The 25,397-nt window shown below is 39.1% G+C and overlaps 4 protein-coding genes across 6 annotated transcripts; 1 reads left to right on the top strand and 3 right to left on the bottom strand.

Annotated features, from left to right (window-relative positions):
• The first annotated feature begins 593 nt into the window (after nt 1-593).
• Nucleotides 594-2,455, top strand: LOC121771163 (huntingtin-interacting protein K-like). The gene is made up of 4 exons (XM_042167952.1): nt 594-819; nt 924-979; nt 2,082-2,148; nt 2,245-2,455. Exons 1-4 carry the CDS (start codon nt 691-693, stop codon nt 2,323-2,325), a joined length of 333 nt encoding a protein of 110 aa, XP_042023886.1. The 5' UTR covers nt 594-690; the 3' UTR covers nt 2,326-2,455.
• A 57-nt stretch (nt 2,456-2,512) lies between these two features.
• LOC121771161 (probable serine/threonine-protein kinase DDB_G0282963) lies at nt 2,513-7,862 on the bottom strand. Of its 3 annotated transcripts, none has more exons than XM_042167950.1 (13): nt 6,983-7,862; nt 6,301-6,712; nt 5,562-6,222; nt 5,134-5,174; nt 4,634-4,702; nt 4,418-4,518; nt 4,246-4,324; nt 3,661-3,759; nt 3,508-3,579; nt 3,347-3,396; nt 3,177-3,258; nt 2,997-3,091; nt 2,513-2,906 (listed from the first exon to the last, which is right to left on the bottom strand). In XM_042167950.1, the coding sequence occupies exons 1-13, from the start codon at nt 7,429-7,431 to the stop codon at nt 2,792-2,794; spliced, it is 2,325 nt and encodes a 774-aa protein (XP_042023884.1). In that variant the 5' UTR covers nt 7,432-7,862; the 3' UTR covers nt 2,513-2,791. The 3 variants fall into 3 exon arrangements, with proteins under 3 accessions (XP_042023884.1, XP_042023883.1, XP_042023885.1); XM_042167949.1 differs by having other exon boundaries at nt 3,508-3,759; nt 6,983-7,518; nt 7,594-7,862; XM_042167951.1 differs by lacking the exon at nt 3,508-3,579.
• A 5,434-nt stretch (nt 7,863-13,296) lies between these two features.
• LOC121771544 (phytochrome B-like) lies at nt 13,297-18,080 on the bottom strand. Its single transcript, XM_042168354.1, has 4 exons — nt 15,595-18,080; nt 14,619-15,426; nt 14,112-14,405; nt 13,297-13,755 (listed from the first exon to the last, which is right to left on the bottom strand). Exons 1-4 carry the CDS (start codon nt 17,684-17,686, stop codon nt 13,536-13,538), a joined length of 3,414 nt encoding a protein of 1,137 aa, XP_042024288.1. The 5' UTR covers nt 17,687-18,080; the 3' UTR covers nt 13,297-13,535.
• Nucleotides 18,081-19,997: 1,917 nt separating this feature from the next.
• Nucleotides 19,998-24,816, bottom strand: LOC121771479 (ATP-citrate synthase beta chain protein 2-like). Its single transcript, XM_042168265.1, has 17 exons — nt 24,568-24,816; nt 23,491-23,609; nt 23,284-23,386; nt 23,044-23,109; nt 22,833-22,956; nt 22,578-22,712; nt 22,334-22,394; nt 22,181-22,257; nt 21,897-22,052; nt 21,685-21,813; nt 21,477-21,609; nt 21,258-21,385; nt 21,069-21,174; nt 20,852-20,928; nt 20,696-20,766; nt 20,325-20,609; nt 19,998-20,235 (listed from the first exon to the last, which is right to left on the bottom strand). Exons 2-17 carry the CDS (start codon nt 23,588-23,590, stop codon nt 20,160-20,162), a joined length of 1,827 nt encoding a protein of 608 aa, XP_042024199.1. The 5' UTR covers nt 23,591-23,609; nt 24,568-24,816; the 3' UTR covers nt 19,998-20,159.
• Between the last annotated feature and the right edge of the window lie 581 nt (nt 24,817-25,397).

The raw sequence follows: 25,397 nt of genomic DNA, 5'->3' as shown, positions 1-25,397 counted from the left end.
GTAATGTCAAATTCAAGTTGGATACCTCAAACTTTATGTGATTACTTAGAATGGACTTCCACTTGAGAAATGAAACTCATGAGTGTATTGAGGACTGAGTAGTGTCAAATTCAAGTTCCAACTCATTATCTTAATTTCAAAACATACCATTATTTAACTCAATCACATAGCCTATATGTGATCACTCTAGAATGGACTGAGTAGTGTCAAGTTCAAGTTCCACTAAGTTCTACTCATTCTTGACAAGTCTCACTTGTGCAATACTACATTTTAAAGAATCATGGCTAAAATAATTTCAAGTTCGACTCATTAGATTATAAGTTATACAATGACAGTGTTGTGCTTAGAGCACATCGCTGCACATCGCTCGCTGCAAATAGAAGAACGTCAGTAACTCACACGCTTGTGCACTGATGAGCATGTTGACGCCTTTAACGTCCGTGGCCAATCAGAACGTGCTTTATTTTTATTTTTAATATTTAAACCTAAAAAAATCGAATATAATTTCGTACAATACTTGAACTACTTAGAATATTACTGAATTAGAGCCCAAAACGAAGCCCTATTTTATAGCCCAAAACATAAATCCTAGGGCTTCATATCGCCATCAAATCAAGCAGTAAACTTCTCTGCAAAATCAATTCTTTAAAATTCAAGCTCGGAAAAGGAGTGAAATCCTAATCGGCAGCGATGGAAGTAGGAGACGATGGAGTCGAGAATTTTGTGGATTCCAAAGACATGCAGCAGCAGAGCAAAGCGTTCGATAAACTCACCGACCGAGTCGAGGATCGACAGCTCGACTCAACCAGAGTTCAAGAAGTCTGTAATATGTAGTTTGAACTCTTAGTGCTATTCTTTGAATCAAATGGTTTATGATGATCTTCTGATTTCTTGCTTGTTTGCTAATTTTGAATAATTTTTAGGCCATGGCTTCAATCTACGCATCAAAAGAAGCTGATATACAAGCTGCTAGGTTGAGGTGAGTTATTTTTCTCTTTTTCCCCCCTTTTGCCCAATTTAATTTAGCCCTTTTTTAAACATGAAGTTTGATTATATGTAAAATTTTATAAAAAAATGATAATTTCTTCGGATAAAATTATGTAATTTGTATCACATGCTTGAGATAAATTTCTGTGTATTGCAATTTGATACATAAAATATATGTATACATCATATTAGAAATCTTAGAATCGAAGATTAAACCTAGCTAAGCTAGTGTACAAACAAGCTAAGTGACAGCATAGCATAACCGAGAAAATTGATCCATTCTTCTCATGAGCTGGAGCTCTTGGCCAATGATCATGCACCACCAGTCAGAATGTCTTTCCTTGTAGGAGGAATAGGTTGAGATGCCACTGCTTCACGACTGATTTTATTCCTCTCTTTCTTAGCTTCTTGTGCATGTGCATGGCACTCATCTTCTCCCTTCTTGTTGCTGCATTGATCCTCTCTTGCTCCTTGATCATCAAGCTAATTGCTTTAGAGTTTTGAATTGATTTCGTAGTAGCAACCCGTGCTTTGATGTAGTGGAAACATATTTAAAGGAATGGTGAAGATTCTTGCTGGCATTAAATACAATTCTTGGATTCTTGCAAGTTTTTTATCCTTGAGATTTCACAATTTTTTTCCCACCAAATGTCTTTTTTTTTATCACATTGGTAAAGATCAACCATCTTCATTTCACTGGTCTGGCATATTTGTTATCATGACTAATATTTGTTAACAAAACTATAGGTATTTCATCATGTGGTAAACCTATCCAGTACAGTTATGGCCTTTTGATAATTGATTGGCTTGAGATGCTAATGTATCTTAGAATCTTAGTTTCATATATGATGAGCTCAATTATAATGGAGTACTCCACTTGTTATTATGCTATTAGCTCATGGCTTGGAACGTAACTGCTGTCTAAGCTCTAGCTGTAGATATTGGTCATATGGCGCTTATCAATCAGACTGTTGAAGGTTTAGGTGTATGGAGTCATTTTATTTTTTGGTTTCTACCTTTCGAGAATTCAGAAAATTTGCTTGAAGCTAGCTAGCTAGGACTTACTATGAAATCCGTGTTTGGTTCTGTTGCAGGGAGAAAGAATTGGCAGCCGTCAAGATTAATGCTGGTGATGTCGACATCATTGCCAATGAACTGGAGGTAGTTTCCTCAAACTCTCGTAAAATCTTTAGGTGAAAATTCACTCTGTAGTGGAGTAAATTTCTAACTCCATTTGCTCCGTTTCTGAAATAACAGCTCGACAAAAAGGTTGCAGAAAGAACCTTGCGTGAGCATAAAGGTGATGCTGTTGCTGCCATCAGATCCTTGCTCTACTAATTAAGAAAATTATGCTTGATTTGTATTTGCTGTAATGAGAAATCTTTGACAATATTTTCCATGTTAAGACACACGCCTATGATTGTTCAGCACGTTGTTATATCATAATACAAGGATAAATTTGTCAGCATTTTTTACTACTGTTTGTTGTGCCGGAAAGATATAGTATAGCTATGTGTTTGTAAAATTTATAACAAACAAGTTTGGAACTTTATATAAGGTGTATCTTGAATTGTTTTAGTCACAGATGGAGCCAAAAATGAGAATCACGAATCATTCAATCAAGCACAAATGTGAATCATGTCCTTCTCCGGAGGCATATACAGGATATGTTGCACTCTCTGTCTCGTCATACAACGTTGCTGGCAGAATCTGACGGTTGAACCTCCGGGGATGCTACAGTATGTGCAGGTGGGAGTAATGCTACAAACACAGAGCACAAGAATGCACAGCTATCTGCATCTATCTACCTTTCTTTGGCAGCAGCAGCTCGCCCAGCTTGCATCTGAATTGCACATTGCCTTTGCATATCTTTTAGCTTCTCCATTAATTCTTGGAACGAAGGCCGGCTTTGGGGTTCGCTACAATAATCAGATAAATAAATGTTGTGATACTCGGTGACTAAACATGGTTTCATCCATCAAGCATGCAAAAATTTAGCGAATACGAACCTATGCCAGCAGCTCTCGATAAGGGAAGTCCACTGTGGCTCAACGTCACTTGGAATCTCGAGGCGTTGGTTCATGAAGCCCACAGCTCCAATTACCTGCCAAGTTGCTAAAAAAATTAGACACTACTCTCGCTGAACACTGTTTTTCAAGAGTATCAATTTTGTCCAGACAAATTATTACCTGCATAGAATTGAGATTGTCCCAGGGAATCTTGTGTGTGACAAGTTCCCATAGTATCACACCGAAGCTATACACATCGGACCTGATTATCCAAAACAAGGAAATAAAATGGACTTAGAATTAAAACATTTACTTGAAACAAGATTTATTTCGTATTCAGTTGGCCGTACTTCTCATCAGAAGGTTCGTTACGAAGAACTTCGGGAGCCATCCATTGAGGCTGCATTTGCATAAATGCTAGAATGATTAATTTTGGAGTATGCTTGAAGGTTTCACAGACAGTTATAACATTTTGAAACAAAAAAACAACTCTCGGTTGTCAGTTATGTACCGTGCCTTTCCCTCCTGTCCTTGTTGTCAAATATGTTTCATGTTTAAGACGCGAGAGACCGAAATCACCGACCTTTGTATGATGCATAAAATTATATGAATGAATGCAAAGCAAGTGACTGGAATTGATGCGTAAAGGTGACTGCAAGCTGACCTTGACCGTCCAGTTCTTATCGACAAGAAGGTTTGAAGATTTCAAATCACGATGAATAATGGGAGGATTGCAATGATGAAGATAATTCATGCCGCGTGCCTGTATTCGTACAAGTTCAAAACAATAATGACTAAGAAAAGACTTCTTTACTTCATTCCAATGTTATCAAATAGCGGATATGGCGGCGCCATGGCGCTATGGCATTGCGTTCTATGGTGGAAATGCCATAGCAACATAGCGCTGTCATAGCACCGCCATATCCGCCATTTGACAACATTGCGTGTGTACTGCATTTAGGAATGGGGCATTATGCAAGAAACATTGATGTTATAGCTGTATTTTATGCTTTATTAATTGTTTTAAGAGTTTTAGATGTTATATTTTTGTTATTTTCTAATTTTTGAATTATGTATAAATAATAAGTATTATTTTATTTATTTAATTATTGACCGCCATATCCGCCATACTAATACGCCCATAACCCTGTGGCGGTTTTTAGGCGAACCGCCATAAGCCGCCATACGAGATTGATAACACTGCTTCATTCCAAAGATGCACCAAAGTTAAATGCAGTTAGAGACTTACTATGTCCAAAGCCATCTGAATATGCCGCCTCCTCTCCAATTTAGGCGAATTCCTTTGTAGCAACCGGAACAGACTTCCACTGCATTAAATAAATGGGTTCATACTTAATTGCCTTAAGATGCAAACCCGTGTGTGAGGGACTGATGGATAAATCTATGCATTATAAACATACCGTGGGAGAAACTCCGTAACAATGCAAAGGCATTGAGATGAAGTAACTGCGCCCATGAAGAGGAGAATATTTGGATGTCGGAGTCTTTTCATAAGCGACACCTTGAAAACAAATAAAATGAGACAATCTTTCAAAATATATAATAAAGCAATCTTTCAAAATCTATAATAAAGCTCAAATGGTTCTAACAAAAGTAGTTTAAGAAAGCACACGGACCTCCTGTCGGAAGGCCAAGATCATATCATCTGTATATTCCTGCTTGGAGAATACTTTGACAGCAACATCCTGCAGAAGATTGAAATTCATTCTATCACAGAGAAGAGTAGGACATTTTTTCTCCTTGTGTCTTAAATATACAAAAAAAATTACAGCAAGAAGAGATATATTTGGGAGTTCTATGTAAGGCCTAGGAGCATAGCTTAGTTTCTTTCTCAAAATTTTGATTTAAAAATTTACAGAATGACTGTACTGTTTGATCACCAACACTTTGGATAAACAAGAAAAATGTATTAGCCTAGTCAAACATATTATGGTTATTCGGGCCACATTAAGTGATCAACTCTACTAGAATGAAATGAGGAATAAGATAAAAAGAACCCGGCCATATTGTGTGATTTTTAAGTAACTGATTTAATTGCAATATTTGTTGTATCTGTTTGGGGTGGTGGGACTGGGGGGAAAGGCGAGAGGGAGTATAATGGAGTTAAAGAACATACTGATCCATACCACAGAGCATGATATACAGTCCCACAAGAACCTGCATAAATATACTACAGGTTAGACATAAGAGGTACTGAATCTCCAGCATGATCAAGTGGTAAACCAATTCCAGAAAAAAAGAAGGAAAAAAGTAGTAAGGTGAGAAACAAACCACCGAACAAGCATAAGTAGAGAAATATCCACTCTGAAATCTTACAGGCCGATTCATTGTAATACAGGTCCTAAGTGATCATAAAACGCAACATATAAAAGCAAATGCAGCAATACAGCTCAGATGCTATCTGTTTCTTAAGGTTTTTACTGTCACTATGAATAATATATACCCCAAACTTTATCCTAGGTAATTCAGCTTGATATCCAGATTGTGTGTTGTCAAGAAGCAAATGCTCCAAAAATGACTATCCATATATTTGAAAACACCAACCTTGTCCAATTTGTTCTCCAATAGTCAAGTCCTCCCATAAGATTTCATAATCCAAGCAGTCAGTCTCCATATCAATTTTATTAAGAGCACTACTGCTCGTACTTCCACAGCTACTAGCGCTGCTTGTGCTGTTAACATTAACAAAAGATGACCAAGACCCGGGAGCCTCATTATTAGCTGTATGGTTGGTCTTGGCGGTGTGGTTTTCTGGCTTTAATGAATCAGCAGCACTCTTTTGTGGCCCCAACTCATGTTCTTGGTTGTTCTCCCATGAGCAGCTAAATCGGCCAGATTTTGGTTCTGCCCCGTCCTGTTCATTTCCTTTCCATGGCCATGTTAAACCTTTCTTAGCAATCCAAGCCTCAGCCTTTGAGCTAAGAATCTTAGAGATTCCTGGTTTCCCCTCGCTCTCGTCACCAGAATCTCTAGATGGCTTGCCTGGTGAATTTTCCTCATGACCACCAGAGAACACACCAAATGGAGAAGGATGTATATCACCTCTAGGCGTACTAGCTCCACTTGAAGCCGCATCCTCTCGATGCTCGGACATTGCTTCTGGGAAACCATGCTCCGAGTGATGACTATCATTACTCCCACCTTCACGATCTGAGTTCTCTGAAGGCCTCATTTTCGATTTAACCTTGTTGCTTACCTTAGTAGCCTACATGTGATTTTGAATGAAGTCAGAATATGCTATACATATAGTACTATCATAACTTCGACAGAATAGGATACGCACCAAGTTTGATATTTTTGAAGCAATCGTTACTTGTAGAGGCTGCTGATGATCAAGTCCAAATTTGCCTGAAATGGTTCTAGCCCTGCTAAATCTTGACCCCGTTCCTGAATCACCGAGTTCCGAATTTACCGCCTGTGCTTCTATAAATGGTCTAGAACCACTCGATACACATATAACACCAACTAAAGTGTCATCATCATCATAGAAAGGGGTGTTCGTTGCCACCGCTAAGAACCTATCTCCCCTCTTGTTTTTAACCGGAATCTGCCCTGTCCAGCTTTCACCAGCTGCCACACGACGCACAATGTTACTAGCCACAGCACTGTCTCGAGGATCTGTTAGTAGCTCGACTGCGTCCTGCCCTAGAGCCTCTGTAGTCGAGTACCCATATAGCTTCTCGGCACTTTTATTCCTACATCAGACAAGCAAAATCTTATCTTCTCAATAAACATATTCAGCATTTAGCATAAAAACCTAATCTCATTATAATTCATGTGTTTAAACTTGATAAATCCTTAGGCATTTTGCTTTTAAATGTGTTACTAACAATGTTCCAAGAATAAATTCAGCATTATCATTTAACCAAAGCCATTAACTACAACCATAAATTGCCTAAATCACCAAGAATTCGGTAAATGTCTAAATTTGGAAAGTACAGTTGAGCTGAATTCAACTAACTAACCAGTAAATTATCTGGAAATTGAGATCAAATATATGAACAGACTGCCCCATCGACTGCAGTATATTCAGATACTGCTTATCCGTGAGCTTCACCGCCGCCGGTCCATGAGCTCCGCCGCCAGCCGTCCACGAATCAGTGCTATGGCTCTCCCTCTGCAGCGGAGACGCATGCCGGAAAGTGGCGGAGCCCTTCTTCCACGCCGCCACCGCATTCCCATCTCCCGCGGCGGTCCTCCACCGCGGCACCCGCTGCGGCGAAATGGAGTGAGACCTCTGCTTCTGCCGGCGATCAGCCGCCATGATTTCAGCCGTGGAAGTCGTGATCAGCTTCGACATCTCGTGCTTTAAGTGCGCGTGACCTAATTCTAATTCATGAATCTTCCTCAGCAGCTCCTCCGCCGGCGGCGCCGAAGATGACGCAGCTGCTGATTGCTCGGTTCCGCTCTCCATATTTCTCGAGACACTTGAAAAATCAAATCTCGAAAATTGCAAAATATCACTAACCCTTTTAACACCCCTTCAAAATTCCAACCAAACCTGCAAAAATCCAATGACGGAGATGCGAAAACTTCAACTGAAAACGAAGAAGCGAAATCAGATTTCCTTCAATACCTTTTATATCTGAATATCTCTCTCCCTCTCACCGTTTATACCCACGGAATGGATCTATGACTAAGATTGCCAATGTCTGCCCTCATTCAGAATAAAAAAGTTCCCAACACTAATTCGAGTTTATGTGAATAATGTGCAATAAAAAATACGATCTTTTTCGCGAGTTCTACAAACTACAGCTTTGCCTTTTTCCCTCTCTCCAACTTCTGGGACTCAAACTTTAATCAGATTTGTTCTCAATCACCTCGTAGCTCCCCACTCTCTCTCTCTCTCTCTAAACTGTATTACTTTCTGTGATTGGTATAATATTGAACAAATTTGACCTTCATTTCCGAGTCCCATTCGCGAACACCACGCGTGTGTTGCACTAACTCGGAACTAGCCAATCATGGATCGAATGAGTGATGGACCATCACTGCGTGTGAGTGAGTCGCGCGCGTGAGGCATCATTTTCTTGTTCAGCCTTTTTCTTTTAAAAAAGGTATAAACAATTAACAACCAGCTCCAATCAATATCATTATTTTAATGCTTTGCATTATTATTATACAAGTAGTTTTTCATTTTTTGTTTTTTATTTTTTTATTTTTTTATTTTTCGAGTATGAACTTTTGTTTGATATTGTCTTCCCCAAATGTATCCTCCTATTTAGTTGAAAAAAATTGATGTTTTGTTATCAATGTCAATATATATCTAGGGTGAAAGAAAAACCATAATGATAAAATCAATAATTTTAGAATTTCCTCTTTTTTTGTAGTTTTCTTTTCTTTTTCCCATTTTTCTGGGTGACTTCTGCCCACCTAATTTTAATGGCCTGATAAATTGCAATTTATTTTGTCCATTTCTAACAGTTGCGACATAAAAATAGCAGCACCAGATACTGGTGGATTAATAAATATATTAATATATCTTTTTCTTATTAATTGTTTTACTCCTTGCGTCCCCAATTAATTGTCACTCTTTGACCGGGCACGAGTTTTAAGAAATGTAAAGAAAAGTTGATTGAAAAAGTTAGTAGAATGTGAGACCCATTTTTTTATATTGATTTTATAATAAAATGTGAGTGAAGTGAGTTAGTGGAATGTGGGACCTACTTACCATTTACTCCCTCCGTCCCGAGCTACTCGCTCATTTCCTTTTCGGCACGGAGATTAAGGAATGAGTGTATAGGAAAGTGAAAAATGACGGCTATAGGTAAAATTTTTTACTAAAAATGGAAAGAGTGCAAGTAACTTGGGACGCCTAAAAAGGAAATACGTGCGAGTAGTGCGGGACGGAGGGAGTATAATAAAAATGAAGTGTGACAATTATTGAGGGATGAACCGAAATAGAAAATAGTAACAATTAATCGGGAACGGAAGGAGTATTATTTTTAGACCGGAAATAGCACAGTGATTCCATGATCATTTCATGCGTAAATGCCAACTAGATCACACTATTTTTAGCACTTCTTGTATTTTAATGTATTGTGTTTTTATATTTAATTTATGTGAAATTCCATACCACATAATTAAAAAATGTTCTGTCTTCCCAAACATGGATGGGCCAATTTCGTGAAACAATGGATATATTTATCGTGCATAGTTTCAAATCAATATTAAATTATTTTTGTAATACTTTTTCGTTTTAAACTAGAATTAATTATAAAGCTCTCATTAGAATATGCACCATATTAGTCATTAAAGTATATTCATAGAGTGTATTTGTTGAATAACATTTATTAGTGGAGTGCCTAAAGTTTGGTATACCCTAAGTTAACTGCAAATTTCAATTCAGAAATTATACATAAAAATAGTTTGGTTGAAAAAAAATATTCAAAAATATCCTAAGAACTTCACTAAATATTAGCCCTATAAAATATTTATTCTGCATAAAATAATTCGCATCCATGGAGTATTATTTTCCAAAATCTTTTGGGTGAATAAAATTAACCATAGGTCTTGATTATTTTGCTAATACGGAGTATTTCACAGAACTCCTTAATAAAAAACAATTTTATTTAATTGATTTCAGGCATAAATCTTATGTTTTAATGAATTCCAAGTACGCAAAGTGGACCACAATAGAATAAATGAAGATTAACCCACGAGGAGACAAAATCGATTGTAACGATTTGATTTAGAACTTGAACCAATAAGTATTCCGTTCCGGATTGATTTTTATCCATGCCGAATCGAATCGAAAAATCATTTTTTTAATCTAAGTAATATTTGTATGTGTAGAGTCTTATTTTACGTGATTGAGCAATAATTTTATGAATGAGATACCCACAAAATTTGTGTATATATGATAACATCAGTATTATTAATAGGATGAAAATACGTTTGTTGTACGATGATGACAAAAATCAACTTGTTATATAGTATTATTGTCTTGTGAAAATCTTTATGATACTCCTAATGCAACTTAATCGTAAGATGAATAACGAGGATCGCAACTTTTGCATCAAACAATTGTCTGTGTAGAAGTTGAGCATGAATTAATGAAGATAGTCAACAATAAGGCCACCCGCAACGCGTCACGCGGGTGGCCCGTATCCCGTCACTCAGGGACGGGACGGCGGCGTGACGCATTGCCACTCCCCGTCTCGTCCCCAGCCCGTCACCCGTCCCGTTCCGCCGTGACGAAACGCGAGACTGCTCGTCACGCGCCGAGGCGATGTGGCACGCTCCCAGGCTATGCGTGACGCCCACTCGCCGTCCCGCGAGTGGGCATCGTCACACTGACGCAATAATTCATTTTTTAAAAAAATTTGAATTAAATAAAAAATAATAATAACTAAAAAATGTGAAAAGGTAATATTATCGTTAATCGCCGTTTTTCCTTTATTTATTTTTATTTTTTATTTTTTTACTCTAATCCTAATTCATCCTCATTTCTCACACAACTACACCTATTCTTCCCAAATCATCTCCATTTCCTCTCCAACTTTCATCTAACATCTCATCACAAAATGTTCAGCGACGGAAACTCCGGCGGTGGCGGCTCCGGCGGGTGGGATCTCAACGCGTTCGGCGACTGTGTAAGCATGTACAACACATTGGGTGGTTTTGGTTCGTCGACCCCAGACACCCAGGGTTCGTCGACGCCAGGGGTACCAACCACCCAATTTTGATGTTGATGCATACGTCTGTCCCTCCGCCCCGCGGTATTCGCAGGGATTATCCCATATTCGGGAGGATTATCCGGTTCAACCCACTCCGGAAGAAGGCCGAGGCGGGGGAAGCTCCAGGGCAGAGGCTGAGGCGGACGAGGAGGAGGAGGATCTAGGCCGACATCCGTACGGCCCCAAAGAAACGCTGGCGGTGTACAACGCCTGGATCAACGTCTCGTACGATCCCATCGTCGGGAATCAACAACCCCGGAAGTGCTTCTGGGAAAAGGTCACCGAGGCCTACCACAAGATTAAGTCGAAAAAGACCCGCCGCCGCACATATAAGATGCTCCGCGCTCACTTTGACCGAGTCGACAGAGAGGTCAAACGATTCTGCGCCATCCACAAGAATGAAGCGGCTCATTACCAAAGCGGAGCTACGGGAGCGTACATTCTGAGGCCGGCTTTGCGGGTCTACTTCGATGACACCGGCAAACAATTCAAATATGTCGATGTTTGGGAGGTCGTTAAGGACGAGGAAAGGTGGGCCTGCAGTGTGCGGTCCAGCACGGGCTCGACCTCGAAGCGCACGAAGCACACGACGAGTGGCCAATACTCGTCTGGTGGGGGCGGTTCGAGCAGCGGGCCACAAGAGTTTGCCTCGCAGGAGGTTGAGACCCCGGCAGACGATGCCGGGGGTTCCTCCCGTGGGCGCCGTCGGCCGCAAGGGAGAAATGCGGCGAAGGTGGCTAGAGGGAGGAGGGGCCGAGCCGAATCAAGCCAGGCGGGCTCGGGGGGCATGTACATGTACTTGACCGCCACAATGGCGGACACTTCCCGCATAACGTCCGCCCAATACCAAGCCTGGCTTAACGGAATTACGTTTATGGCAGCACAACTTGGCATTCCGCCTCCTCACGACTTCAGTGCACCTCCATCGCCTTCGGGGATGATTCGCCGGCGGAGTAGTTTTTTTTATTTTCTATAAAATTGTATTTTAAATTATGCCATTTTTATTTATTTAGGATTTTAATTATGTCTTTTTTTTATTTTTTTGAATTTTAAGTTGTATTTTTATTTTATGTTGTAATTTTATTTTATTTTTAATGAAGTGTGTTTTTTTAATTGAATTTGATTGGAAATAAAAATAAAAAATGAAATTGAATGAATAGTAATTTAAGGGACGGAGGGTTGCAGGTTCCGTCCCTTAGTTAAGGGATGGAGTAAAAAAGTACAGTAGGGCTCGCGAATAGTAATTTAAGGGACGGTTTAGTGACAGCGTTGTGGATGACCTAACCTGTTTGATATGGTGGGAAGATGAATCATCTTTAAAAACGTAAAATGATGGACCAGATTTTGGCGCCTAGTTTTTTGAACAAACCTTTTTTATCTGCACCAAATATATAATGAGAATGTTTGGCCATTATTATGCAATGTATTTCCTTCAATATCATTCATCAATTTATTGATCTAAGGGATATTATAAGTGTTTAATTATGCACTAGATAGTACAAATTAATTGCTCTCTAATCAATCATACATAAAAATAAGAAGACATTTAATGTCATTTTTACTTTATTTTTAGTTTATTATAGAAAATTTAGATTTAAAGATGAACTAAATGAGCTAATAACGAAAAACTACCTAACTCATTTAAAAATCTGAATTTTTTTATAATGAACTCAAAACAAAGTACGAATAATCTTAGGTGTTCTCTTACAACGACCCATACATTTTGGTCCTGGATTATGCGCTTAAATCTAGTTTTATATTTGATTACAAGTATATATGTATTTATATATATGTGTGTGTGAAATAAAGGTCGATCTATTTGCATATGACGTAAGTTATGATATGCAAGTTGTTTGAACACCTTTGGGTACAAGGTGCATTGCTTCAATTATTACAATCTTCGATAGAGACACTCGAACATGCAATCCAATCTAATTATTGTCAATTCCTATTCTTACTACTATAAATACATTATTTTTCTCATCTCATTATCAACTTTTTCTAAGCATATTTCAAAATATTCACCAATCTTCACTATAAATAGCAATAATCGGATACTAAAATGTTTCCATGCACTATGACAAAAATCTAATCTTAAATTTTAATATTATGAACTACTCATTATTAAAATAAATACATGTGAAATCCCATCAGCATTCCCCCCCTTTTTTTGCTGATGCCCCAAATGCTTCCTTATCTCGATTGTGATTGGACTGTGCTACCACAACGTTGCGACTGCCTTTTGCCTTTATCATAAAAGACGAATTTATGTATATTGATTTCACTACTATTATTATGGAGTATTATTTATATAATTGAATATGAAATAGGTTGCTGGATTTCTTTTTCCAGTTGTGAGTTGACATTTGAAAATAAAAGGATAAGTAGAAGCTCATAATTTAGGTTTGGTCAAATTGGTCAGGTTAGGTTTTTTAGTATGTCACCTACATCTCATTGCACCACACAAAAATCTGTGGCAAACACTCATTCCCTTCTTCATCTTATCTTCATACTGTCACACACACACACACACAGAAAACTGATTTTATTATTCTAACTAAAATTAAGCAGAGTTCCAAAAGTGGTAGAAATTAGAATAATTCTCAGTAAGGGGAGCTTATTATATATGGTGAAATTAACCGCCGATCTTCCTCTAAAGTGTATTATTTGTGACTGACTACAAAATGAGGGAAACTAAAAATACAACACAGGCACGAACACGAGCACGAAAGCAAAGCATGACGAGCTATCTTAGAATAGGGCCAAGGCTAACATTCTTGTATCAGCTGATGTATAAATATCAAAGAGTGAGGAGGGGTCAGCATATTGCTACCTCGACTCACCCTGCATTTGGCAAGCCTCTCCGGTGCAGGGGCAAATCGAGGGAAATGAGGAAGTAGCATCGTTCTGATTCAATGATGTATTGGACTTCCCCTTTCATCACCTTCAGAATCTTTCTGCACATGCTCAGCCCTAGGCCTTCCTGAGTCACCCATCGGCTGCTGTGGAACATGTCTTGGACCAGTTCAGGTGGAAGACCTTCCCCCGGGCACACGATCCTTTATAGACAAAACACGAAATTTCATTACAGTGCTAAGGTTGCTGAGATTACAAAACGAGATTAACAACAACAAGCAAGGCATCGCGCTTCATACCAATGTCGCCCACATATGAATGCGGGACGTGTGTGAAACTAAACATAACGACTTCAAGCTCAAGGGATATAACTTAATAACACCTCAATCAGACAGTTTTACACAACAAATGCACATGCTTCACGTCCCCTCACGAGAGGCAAGGGCCACATATAAATTCTAAGAGATATAGATATCACTATTTCAGCAAAGTAATGAAAATTCACCACTTTTTATAATGCCAAGTTCTCACTTTAGCTCATTCAAAGGAGTTTATTTACCTGAACTCAATGTGCACAATGTTTTCTCCTTCAGAAACTTCCTTCAAGCTTGGCCTAAGTTGAATTTCCACCCAGCCTTCGGGTGATTGTGCATATCGCGCCATGCTTATCAGAAAATCAGCCAGGACCTGTTGGACTCTAACTTGATCGCCACAGACTGTCAAAGTCTTGACTTCTTCTGGTACATCACGGATCAATTGCAGACCTCTTTCTCTCAGCAACAACATAACTTGGCTAACAACAGCGTCTATTACACTCCCAAGCACAAATTCTACACTCTCAAGCTCCAATGATCTGCCAGAAAACGACAATAAAGAAGATCAGTAATATATATGTATAAAAACAACTAGCACACTAAGAAAAAAGGTGGGCGGTAAAAGAAATATAAGCAAGCACTAATTTTCTGGCAATTTAGCATCTGCTGGAGCCCTGGAAAACATGTTTCCTTTCTACCAAAAATAAGAAAAAGGTTTAAACTAACAATTATGAAGTTCAAAGAAAACACACCCATCCTCAATGTTTTCGAGATCAACATCCTTCATAATCTTTAACATCTGCTTCTCACAAGCAGCGCTGGTCTCAAGAAACTGCTTTTGGTCTTCAGTCAAGTTTGTAGCTTCCAGGAGTGAGTTGGTGAAACGGATGCCACTTAATGGATTTTTTATTTCTTGACAGATGTAAGCCAGCTCCTTCATCTTCGAGAAACACATCTTTTCCTGTTGCTTTTGGACTCTCAAAGCCTGCTGCAATTCAGGGCTAGCAATCTGCAGGAAGCAAAAAGCGCCAACAATCTGACCGTCCATATTCAACCGCTTGTTTGCTGTCAACATTGCTTGCACATATTTCCCACTTTTGTTGAAAAAGGAAAATGGGAACTGATCAGCATCCTGGCCTCCAATTGCATTGTGCAGTACAATCATGAATGTTGTCATAGCATCTGGGCCTTTGAGCCGGCAGCAACTTCCAAATATCTCCCCAACTAACATCTTCCCCAAGACATCCCCTCTACTCCATCCAGTGAGCTTTTCCATGGCAGTGTTCCACTCGGAGCAACAGGTGTTCTCATCCGAAGCAAATATAGGTGGGATCAGAGGGTTGGGACTGTGTACAATTGCTTTGTAATCACCTTGAATGTGGATGAACTTGTCCATCACCACTTTCTGGCCAGTAATGTCGTGACCAACAAAGCATACACCAACTATATTGTCCGTGTAGTCCTTGCTGCAGCAAGCGTTGACAATCACATATACAGCTTTATCATGTTGTCCGTTGCCAAATGTCCTCAACCTTAGTTCTATATTCTTATCTTCTTCACCTGCAGTAGTCAATTGGTTTCGATAACCATATTGAACATTGAAATAAACTACTGGTATGATTACGTGGACGACCTTTGTCTTGCTTTATAATATCTTAAAAAGAAGAAAATAGAACTTCATATGGAAAATATAAGAAATGCAATAGAATTTAGGATGAAGGGTGCCACCTCTTAGAGCATTTAACAAGAGCTTGTCAGCAACTTCTTCTGATTCTTTGTGGACAAGATCATGAACCAAGGATTTTCCCATTGCATTTTCAATGGAAAGACCCGTCAACTCTGCAACTTTGGCGTTCCACCCATTAACGCAGCCTTCAACATCTACAGCAAATATGGGAGCAGTGGCAGTCTCTATCAACCTAACCATTTCTCTGGCTACAGAACTGAGTTCATCCATCTCTTGAATTTCCATGTCCCCTCCTGGGGCAGGTACCACTGCCTTAGAGTTGCTTCCATCAGCATCTCTAAATGAATCTCTTAAAATTAGCTGGAGAGAGTGTATGGCGTCCATTTCGGCACTGTCCCATGGCATACTCCGGCTCTTGACCACTTCTAGAAATGCCTTAAATGACGAACGGGGATGCATCCTCTGATTATCATCTTTGTCCTCTGGGTGATGCTTTGCACCACCCCATTTGATCTCTTTTGCAGTGTGGGAACGGAACCAGAACAAATAATCTCTAGACGTGATATACGCAACAGCCATTCCACATACTGCATCACCTAGAGAGGCTGCCCCAGGATACCCAGCATCACCTAGACTATCGGTGCTCAAACCCGTTGAGTCCCCATGTTCGGCCAACAGCCACTCCACAATATCCTTGATCTGTGCTTCAGTAGGTGTCACTCCAAGGGGGTAATACTCCCCTTTATAGAAGAGAGCAGCTCCATCACATTTTACAAGGTCCATAATACTAGGGCTCTGTGTGATAATACCTGTTGGTGAATCACGTAGCAACATATCACACAACAGTGTTTGTGTCCTTAGAACACGTTTATCCGACAACTGCGAAGCAAGTTGTAATTCCATATTCAGCTGAAGCCCAAATGCCTGCATCAGGAATTCACAAGCATAACGAAGTGGGAAAGGAATACATCTTGCTGATGTATGATGCCCAACAACCAAGCCCCACAGCCTCATTGTATGCCTTCCTTTACCACCATCTTCATCGCTCCCATTGATGATAACAGCCAATGTCAACGAGGCAATAGATCCCATATTTGCCATGTATTGGGCATGGCAACCATGAGGCGCCCTAAGCGTCGAACCAACCAAACATAAGGGCTGCATCAGCGCCTCGTCCTGAATGACCTTTAGAGGAGTTGCGTGACAGTCCACAATCATCCTCACTCTATTCTGCTTAAACAAGAACCTCGAAGCCTGTGGTATATCTGTGGAAGGATAATGCAAACCAAGATACGGCTCCAAATCTGGTCTCTTACTCTCAGCCACAACCTCACCATGCTCATCCTCATGAAACTTATATACCATAACCCGATCATACCCCGTGAGCTCCCTCACACTCTCAACCACAGTATCACACAAAATCTTGATATCACCACCAGGAAGTGACTGCAAATGGGAAATGGCTCGCACGGCCAGCTTCTGCGACTGGACTGCACCAGCAATAGAGAGCGCAGGGTCCTCAGTCCTAGCCGGCTCTAAGTCAATCACAATCCCTACATCTATCCTATGCAGAATCGCGTAAAATGGTTTCTCCGAGCTCTTGGAATGGATCCAAACAGGATTCAACAGGGTAATCTCCCTCGCCCCAAAAGCCCTTTCCAACAGCACAGAGCTGGAGGGTGTGAAAAGGCTTCTCACATCAGTCCCAATGGTCAAGAACTCCGGCTTCTCAAGAATCGGGACCGACTGCGGAGTCAAGGCCAGCATTTCACGGGCGTTCTCAGAGTAGGCAATCACCCTGAAATCAGACTCGTCAACGGCTATCATACAACCAAAAGGCTGAATGAGGCCGCCACGCTGCATTTTTGACAAATAAGCAGTAATCTGCTGCTCAGGAATAGATTGATTAGTAGTCCTCACACTCTGTGAATAATCAAAGGATCTCCCAGACTCACTGGATAGCTCGAAAACCGCATGAAGCCTAGCATCCGCAGTGAATTGCGCCACAGCCTTACTCATAGATTCCCCTCCCCTGTTTAAGCTCGAATTATGGTTAAAATTGCGGCTTTGATGATGGGACGTACCTGAAGACTGAGCTTGTGAAGTATTCTCCTTTCTCCCAGAAGCAGCCATCTAGTGGAAGAAAAACACTCGCAGCTTTGAATTTTTCAAGAAAATGATGAGGTTTTATTGAGAGGTAGATTCTTGGAGCAGTGATTGACTGTATTTGTTCTCCAAGTAGACATTTCGTCGAGCATGTCGTCAGCAGTCATGTTCTTCCCGGATTTCAAGAGAATCAGGTAATTCTAGATCGTGAAGCTAGTTAATCGAGGCCTAAATCTTATCTACTAGTCTACTAGTATCGTAAAGAAGAAGACGGCTTTCATTCATACGTGAATGAATGCTTTTTCATTGAATTAAAGATTCAATTTGGGAAATGGGGACCTCACTCAAACTTTGATAAACATTGTGATCATCACATCACGTGCTTTTAATTTTCATGTCTAATACAGCTAAAACTAGCATATGATAAAAGTGAAAACTTTCTTTTTTTTTTTTTACCTTTTTCTCTTCTTTTTCTTCAACATTAAGATTCGCAGAGTTAGAGTCGTAATCAATATGCTTGTTCAATTATAGTAATTTTCATTTTGACTTAGAGTTGTAGTACTTTTAAAGTGATTATTATTTTTTGTAACCAAAAAAAAAAGTGATTATTATTTTTTACATTTATCTTTTTTTAATAATCTAAATGGAGTATTAGTATTTAATTATTTCCGGTCATCAATAGGTGTGTGGTCAAAATATATTTTTATTTGTTTAAATTATTGAGTTGGAATTTCTTGTGGTGTTGGATTGTGTGCAAAATTTAGACAACAGAAGCAGAGAATCTAATTGCTCAATCTATGTGATGGCCCACGTTCGAATACCAGATTCACATGTTTATTCCTTTTTTATTTGATTTTCAAATTAAATAGAGAAGTGAAGCACACCGTTGTACACGGATCATGTCATTTCACTACCAAACTAGTGATTGATTTATAATTTTATACTCCTACAACAATTTTCATGATTGCATTACACCTAGATTTTAAATATAGTGAAAAAAATCCACAATAAAGGACGTGGGGTAGTGTATATAATAGACTTTTTTGATAGACGCTCTAATTTGTTGCAAAATAAATCAATGTTATAAATCACAAATCATGCTACTAGTATTGTAAACAAACTAATCATATACTCTCATTCTTTTTTTACTTTCATCTCTCCTATCATTGTTGTTATCGCTACGTCCTCTATTATCAAAGGCATCGTGTGCACTGCCCGTAACAGTGGTTACGGGTTCGGCTAGTATCTTTTAGCCATCTCTTTTTTTGGTGGCAATAGTTATCTTGATTTGGCCGGTTTTTGGTTCGATTATCTTGGTGATTGATTGGTGATAGTTGAGGGAATTTTTGGTGATTGATTGTTGGTTCGATTTTCTTGGCCAGAATGATGACACGATTTATGTCGCCTGACCGGACCCCCTTTATTTTCTTGGGTTTCATATTTTGTTGTTTCGTTACAATAATATTTGAGGAATTGTTGGCTTGTTGATTTGATCTTTTAGCTAGAATGTTGACATGGTGGAAGCTGATTAACCGGACCACCTTCATCGTCCTCACCAATTGTAATAAGAACTTTTTTTTATATAAAAATTAACAAAAGTTCTTTTATTCTATAAAAATTTACATGTTAATTATCAAATAATCTATCTAGACTACAACATTTTACTATTTTTATCTTATCTACCAAACACTCCCTCCGTCCACGAATAGGAGCCCCGTTTTTCCATTTTAATCCGTCCACGATTAGGAGTCTCGGTACACTTTTACCATAAATAATAATAGGGTCTCATTTTCCACTAACTATTTCCCCCCATGTTCATTTAAAACTAATATATACAAGTGAGACCCCTATTCCACTAACTCTTTTCCACCCACTTTTCTTAACATTTCTTAAAACTCGTGCTGCCAATGAATGAGACTCCTAATGACGGACGGAGGGAGTAACAACTAACAACGTGAAAACCAAAATTTTAGCTATGATTATCTCTTACGAGAATACTCCCTAATCTAGACATGGTTTTTGTCTGGATTTGACTCTATCATGGATATCAGCCATGGCCTTCGTTTTGGGTGGTTTGTTTTGTTGTATAGGTGGGAAATAAGTTATAAGAAGAAAACAAGAAGCTATTAATAAAAAAAGTGGTGGGACAATCAATCGTGGCCATATTTCTCTTTCAGACCACATTCTACCCACGTGAAGTCGTACAATAATTGATACCCCATCACCAGCACCAAACACTTACCACTCCAAATCCCATCTTCTTTATGTTATCTCATCTCCATCACTTCATCAATTTTCACATATTCCACCCATCGATCTTGCAGATGCTATACTCTAATTAAAATTAAATTAACAATGGATCATTCATTCATAAATCCAAGTTTAAGATCAAGAATCCCTTCAAATAGAAGCGACAAAGAGCTGAATCTAGTAAAAAAACACACAAAGTTCCTCGATCTGCAGTTTAGCAGTGGCAATATGCATTGGCCGGCCTTTTCTTTCACTTGGTGTAGAGAACATCTTCCCACGGGTGGCGGTAGAGGGGCTGCTTCAGCCTCTTCTGGTCGAACGTGTGTCTGAACTCGAGCAATGGATGGATTGATTGTTAGGACATGATAAGAGGGTTAATTGGTTGATAGTTAAAGAACTGATAGTGTAAACTCACCCGATGAGACCGATGGAACGAGCCAGCACGAAGAGGCCGTTGAGGTAGCCAATGCCAACGATTTCGTCGATTTCTTGCTTGGTGAACATGCTGCTACCTGCGAGAAGGTCGAGGAATAGGGAACCAATGGCACCGTCGACGTTGAGGACTAGATTGTTTGCCTTTGAGAGAGTGTACGTCTCAACTTCCACCGCGTACTCCATGTACTTCACGGATGGGAAGTTGGTGCGTGCAAACAATTGTAGCAACTCCACTCTCTTATCTCTGTTGTCACCCCTCTTGATTCTTTGCAATGGGGAAACACATAAAAGAACCAACTTCAGTAACGAGTTTGAAGAGTTCGATGATCAAGATAAGGATAGTGTGCGTACCTATGGCCGATACCAGGGACGCGAATGCCCTTCTTTTTCATGCTTTCGACAAATTCATAAGGTGTAAGGCCCTGAAACAGCGTATGAATCCACTTTCAAGAATGAATATTTTCGAGTCTTTTTTGTCATATCAACTCATCAAGAATCATAACTAACCCTATCATAAGCATCCTTGAAGTATCGAGCAGCATCATCAATAGCACCACCGAATCGCGGACCAATTGTCAACAAACCTGTTCAGAAGCAGTCAAGTCGTGTTTAGTGGCAAAGAAAACCTCAAACATCGCAACCTTTTTACAAATTGTTTGAAAGAAACAGAACTCTCTTCATGGCACATGATAGAAAAAAATTCGGATTTCAAACATAAACTTACCCGAAACAAGACTAGAGACTAGGTCTTTTCCAGCCCTGGCAGTTACGATGGTGTTGTGAGCACCAGAGACGCAAGGACCATGGTCGGCACAGAGCATGACGCAAATCTGTTAAACCAACAGCAATACTGAGTAAAAAGTTGAAGATCACAGGGGAGGAAGGGAGGGGGAGCGAATGCATAATAAATCACCTCAATAAAACGTGTGCAGTAACGAGGTAGGCTTCTTTTGAACCACAATAAAGAAATGACATCACCAACACCTAATCCTTGTTCGACAATGGAAGACATCGGGACACCGGCATAGGTTGGCTCTTCACCTGCGAATCAGTAGAAGTCAAGGCTGAGCATATGATTCCTATGGAACAACATTGTTTGGCATCAATGAAGCATAGACTAGCTGAAAAATACCCCTATCATCAGATATTGTGGAAATAATATGCGTCGGAGCCCGAACTTTTCCACTTTTGATTGCTGTGTTGAGATCTTCTGGTATTTGAGGGGGTGTAACCTCCTTGACTGGTGTGGTTTTGCCTTCCTCAACCTAGAATTGGAAACTAATTTCAGCAACAGCTGACAATGGAAAAATATAGCAGCAAACGGATAACCTGACACTCACCAATTTCTCGAATGTTTCCTTAATTGCACCTTCAAATGCTTCATAAGAGGTCGGGACTGCAGCTCCAGCTTCTCTCAGGGCTTGGTTCTTGGCCTGTGCAGACTCCATTTCACCACCGCTCTTAGCCCCCTATCAAAACGATCAAAGTTTTAGCTGTGGATATCCCATAGAGCCAACACCGTGGAGAAAATGTTCTTAAGATTTTTGCTTACCGCATGACCGAATTGTACTTCAGACTTGAACAACGTAGCACATGTTCCACTAACCCAGGCAACCACAGGCTTATTGATTTTCCCCTGTTTAAGGGCTTCAACTAAGGAATATTCATCACGTCCGCCAAGTTCTCCAAGAACAACGATCATTTTAACCTGTTAAATGGAGGAAACCAAGATGAACCATCATCCCCATTGTTCAATTCCATTAAGAGAGATTTTGGATTCTTAGCTGATTACCAAGCTCTACAGAATAAGTTACAAATGATAGAAATATGCTGTACCTGAGGGATATTATTAAAGCGCAGGACATGATCAGAGAGTGTCGATCCAGGGAACACATCTCCCCCAATCGCAATGCCTGTGTAACTCAAGACTAACATTACAATCCAGTCGCAGTCATAACTGAAATTACAACAGGTTTATATTTTTCTTACCTTCATAGATTCCATCTGTGACCCTAGCAATGGTGTTGTACAATTCGTTAGACATACCACCCTGTAAAAGAGTAATTTAAGATCACAATAGATTTACAAACATATGCTAAAGTTCTTTAGCAAAAGGATTCTAGTAGGATGCATCCGAGCAAATTAAGTATGTTTAAGATTCTAATTGAAGCAGATCGTTATATCTAAATGAATATGCAAAACGCAAGTAGGAATCTCTCATATGATCACGCACAGATTTGGAGACAAAGCCAATAGATCCGGGCCTGTACAGCTTGCACTGAATTATGTTATCGATCGTTCCAGCTGTGTCACCTATCTTGAAAGCTCCAGCTTGGATACCTCCAACAGTAGCAGGACCAATAACAACCTAAAAATGTGATCCTTTATGTTAGGAACAGATATCTGATAATCAGAAAGAAGCATACAAGATGCATTACGAAGGAAATATATTTGTGACGAATCATTAAAATGAAGTAACATTAGACACCTTATTGTTGGCTTTAGCATAAGCGATCAGTTGCTTTGTGTCTGACTCAGGGACACCTTCAGCAATAATAGCCACAACTCTAATGGTTGGCTGCTTCAGAGCAGCCATAGATGAAGCAGCAGCACTGCAGCATAAAAAATTGAATAATGTAACTGATCGCACAAGAAGCAAGAAACAGAGGTCGAAGATGTTCTTAATCAAGAAGGCCAACCTTCTGTATGATGCAAAGTTAATGAAGACATCAGCTGTAGGATGTGCAGCACAAGCAGCTTCAATACTGTTTCATTGCGAAAGGAACATAAAAATATCAGTGAGATACTAAAAAGGCCTCGTTTAGGCAATGATGACTAGATTATTGGTTTTAATAAATGAATGAATGCATTAGAGTTGAAAATAGTCTCCCAACTAGCTACTACAGAAGAAGTAAATGAGCAAGGAAAATAGCACTCACGCAGTGTGAACTGGAATGGCAATTTCCTCCTGACCAAAAAATAGCTTCTGGAATCCCTCTGAACCAGGATTTATAATTCCAGCAACAGAAGGTGTTTCTCTCCCTAATCAGCAGACACAAAACGGCAAAGTCAGTCAATCTCTTTTAAACAACAAGTGGAATTCAAATTTTCATAAGAAGTCACATGATCTTTCACTAAAGACATACCACAGAGGAAATCAAAATCAAGCATCCGCTGAATCGGGAGCTGCTTGTAGTTATAAAACAGTGCTTGGGTGGTTTTCGAGAAAAGTTGTCCAGTCGCCATGGTGACTTCAGAAGAGCCCCTGTTTACCCACGCGATAGTAGAAAAAGGCCAAAGCAAGAATCATCCACAGAAACATGATGGACATCATAGCATCACACTGAACATTTGGCTAACTTCTTAAAAATGAACAAGAAAGCATCCTAGATTACAAATCACATCTCATTTTGCGTGGGATGTTACTGTGTAAAAAATCTACTTCTTCTATTATAAAAACCCCAACTCAATTCCTCAAAAACGCAAAAACCAAATTTTCAAACTCACATTTTGATAAAGAAAATTAAAATAATCAAAAGAATAATAAATTCGAAATTCTTAAACACAAATAAAGAATCCTATTTTCTTTCATTACGAAGAATCTTTGGCGAAAACAAGAAAAATTGTCCAAGTGTAACATCTAGAGTTATTCACTAATAAATTGCTGAAACTGCAATCAGGCAAGGATATATATATACATCACACATGAATTGAAATGCAAGTTAAGTTGCTGATAAGTTCAACTAAACAATTGGCAAGACGTTCTACGCTCCAAGAAAACGCAATTAAACTAATCTCCAACATAAAGACTCGATTCATACATGGATCCCTACAAATCACCAACATAAAGACAATATATAACCAAACCATCACAAAACACCTACTAGCATCCTCCTAACTAGCAATGTCTCAATATAAGCTCAAATACAAATAATTTTGATCAATCACTCACTCAGAGATCTATAGCTCAAACAAATCAAATGCAAGGCAACATAAAAAATCACACCAAAAATGCACCAAACAACAGATCACGCCACATTAACCATAAACCCACCAAACCATGCACGTGAAAAATATAAATGCAATAAAAAGCTCTGATTTTTCGCACAAAGATGGGCTACAAATAAATTCAAATAGAACCGAGCTGAGCAGAAGAGAAATCAGTGAATGAGCTACCTCGTAAACATCGAAAAAGAGAGAAAAGGGGAGAGATCCGATCAAACCTTTTCCAGTTCTCCAACAATAGATAGGAATCACAGAAAAGGCACCCAGAAAATAGATCCAAGAATCGAGAATCGGAGCGGAAGACGTAATGAGGAAGGCGGGATTGGGATTTATTATAACAGACGAGGGAATGTGTTGTGAGTGTGATTTGTTAGCTGTAGAAGTTTGACTGAGGTAAAAGAAAATTGAAAGAGGTGAAGCCTCTCCGCAATTTTGGATGGTTGTGATGATGAGGTAGGTGGATTGGATGGCTGCTGGGCTTGACTTGCTTGGAAAATCAAACAAGGAATCAAGCATGATGCATAAAAAAGTAAAGTATAAAGTTTTTGACAAAAAAAATAATTCAATTACTTTGGGATAATCGAAAAAAATATTCCACAACTCGTATTATTATAATTTTTTGAAGGGAAAGTAGGAGAATATAGAAATAGCTCAAAGACAAGAGATTCTGCATGACCGATAAGTGTATGAAATAGAGGTCAAATATGGAGTAATTATTTTGTTTAAGTAATTGTTAACACGAAAATAAAATATATTCCATCTTCGTAAGAGATTAGGTCTGACTTATACGAGTTTTATGGAATCAGTTAGATGTGTACTATGAGTGGAATATGAGTAGTACATTTTTAACTGTTTCATAATGTCAAATTTGAATATTAGGTATGTTCTTGATTCCAAATACAGAATACATAGCTAATAAATGAACTTTAGTCATTAGTTAAATCAGAAAATCGTAAAAAAATAAAAATTGGAAATAGGAAATGGCCGTTAACTTATTACAAATTTATGTCTATTTGCCTTTAAGAAAAATATTCATACTCCTTTAACT

The sequence above is a fragment of the Salvia splendens genome, chromosome 16 (genome assembly GCF_004379255.2).
Source record: "Salvia splendens isolate huo1 chromosome 16, SspV2, whole genome shotgun sequence".
Classification (NCBI taxonomy): Eukaryota; Viridiplantae; Streptophyta; class Magnoliopsida; order Lamiales; family Lamiaceae; genus Salvia; species Salvia splendens.
The sequence above is the reverse complement of the archived record's forward strand: the minus strand, read 5'-3'. Positions and strand labels throughout refer to the sequence as shown.

Coding starts and splice junctions, on each gene's coding strand:
- LOC121771163 (XM_042167952.1), top strand. CDS start 691: ATGGAAGTAGGAGACGATGGAGTCGAGAATTTTGTGGATTCCAAAGAC. Junction 820..923: donor ACTCAACCAGAGTTCAAGAA/GTCTGTAATATG, acceptor AATAATTTTTAG/GCCATGGCTTCAATCTACGC. Junction 980..2,081: donor ATACAAGCTGCTAGGTTGAG/GTGAGTTATTTT, acceptor GTTCTGTTGCAG/GGAGAAAGAATTGGCAGCCG.
- LOC121771161 (XM_042167949.1), bottom strand. CDS start 7,431: ATGGAGAGCGGAACCGAGCAATCAGCAGCTGCGTCATCTTCGGCGCCG. Junction 5,175..5,561: donor TGGAGAACAAATTGGACAAG/GTTGGTGTTTTC, acceptor ATATTTATGCAG/GTTCTTGTGGGACTGTATAT. Junction 4,325..4,417: donor GTTACGGAGTTTCTCCCACG/GTATGTTTATAA, acceptor TATTTAATGCAG/TGGAAGTCTGTTCCGGTTGC.
- LOC121771544 (XM_042168354.1), bottom strand. CDS start 17,686: ATGGCTGCTTCTGGGAGAAAGGAGAATACTTCACAAGCTCAGTCTTCA. Junction 14,406..14,618: donor CTCGAAAACATTGAGGATGG/GTGTGTTTTCTT, acceptor GTTTTCTGGCAG/ATCATTGGAGCTTGAGAGTG. Junction 13,756..14,111: donor ATTGTGCACATTGAGTTCAG/GTAAATAAACTC, acceptor TTGTCTATAAAG/GATCGTGTGCCCGGGGGAAG.
- LOC121771479 (XM_042168265.1), bottom strand. CDS start 23,590: ATGGCGACTGGACAACTTTTCTCGAAAACCACCCAAGCACTGTTTTAT. Junction 23,387..23,490: donor TGATTTTGATTTCCTCTGTG/GTATGTCTTTAG, acceptor TCTGCTGATTAG/GGAGAGAAACACCTTCTGTT. Junction 20,236..20,324: donor CGTTCCATCGGTCTCATCGG/GTGAGTTTACAC, acceptor GCTCGAGTTCAG/ACACACGTTCGACCAGAAGA.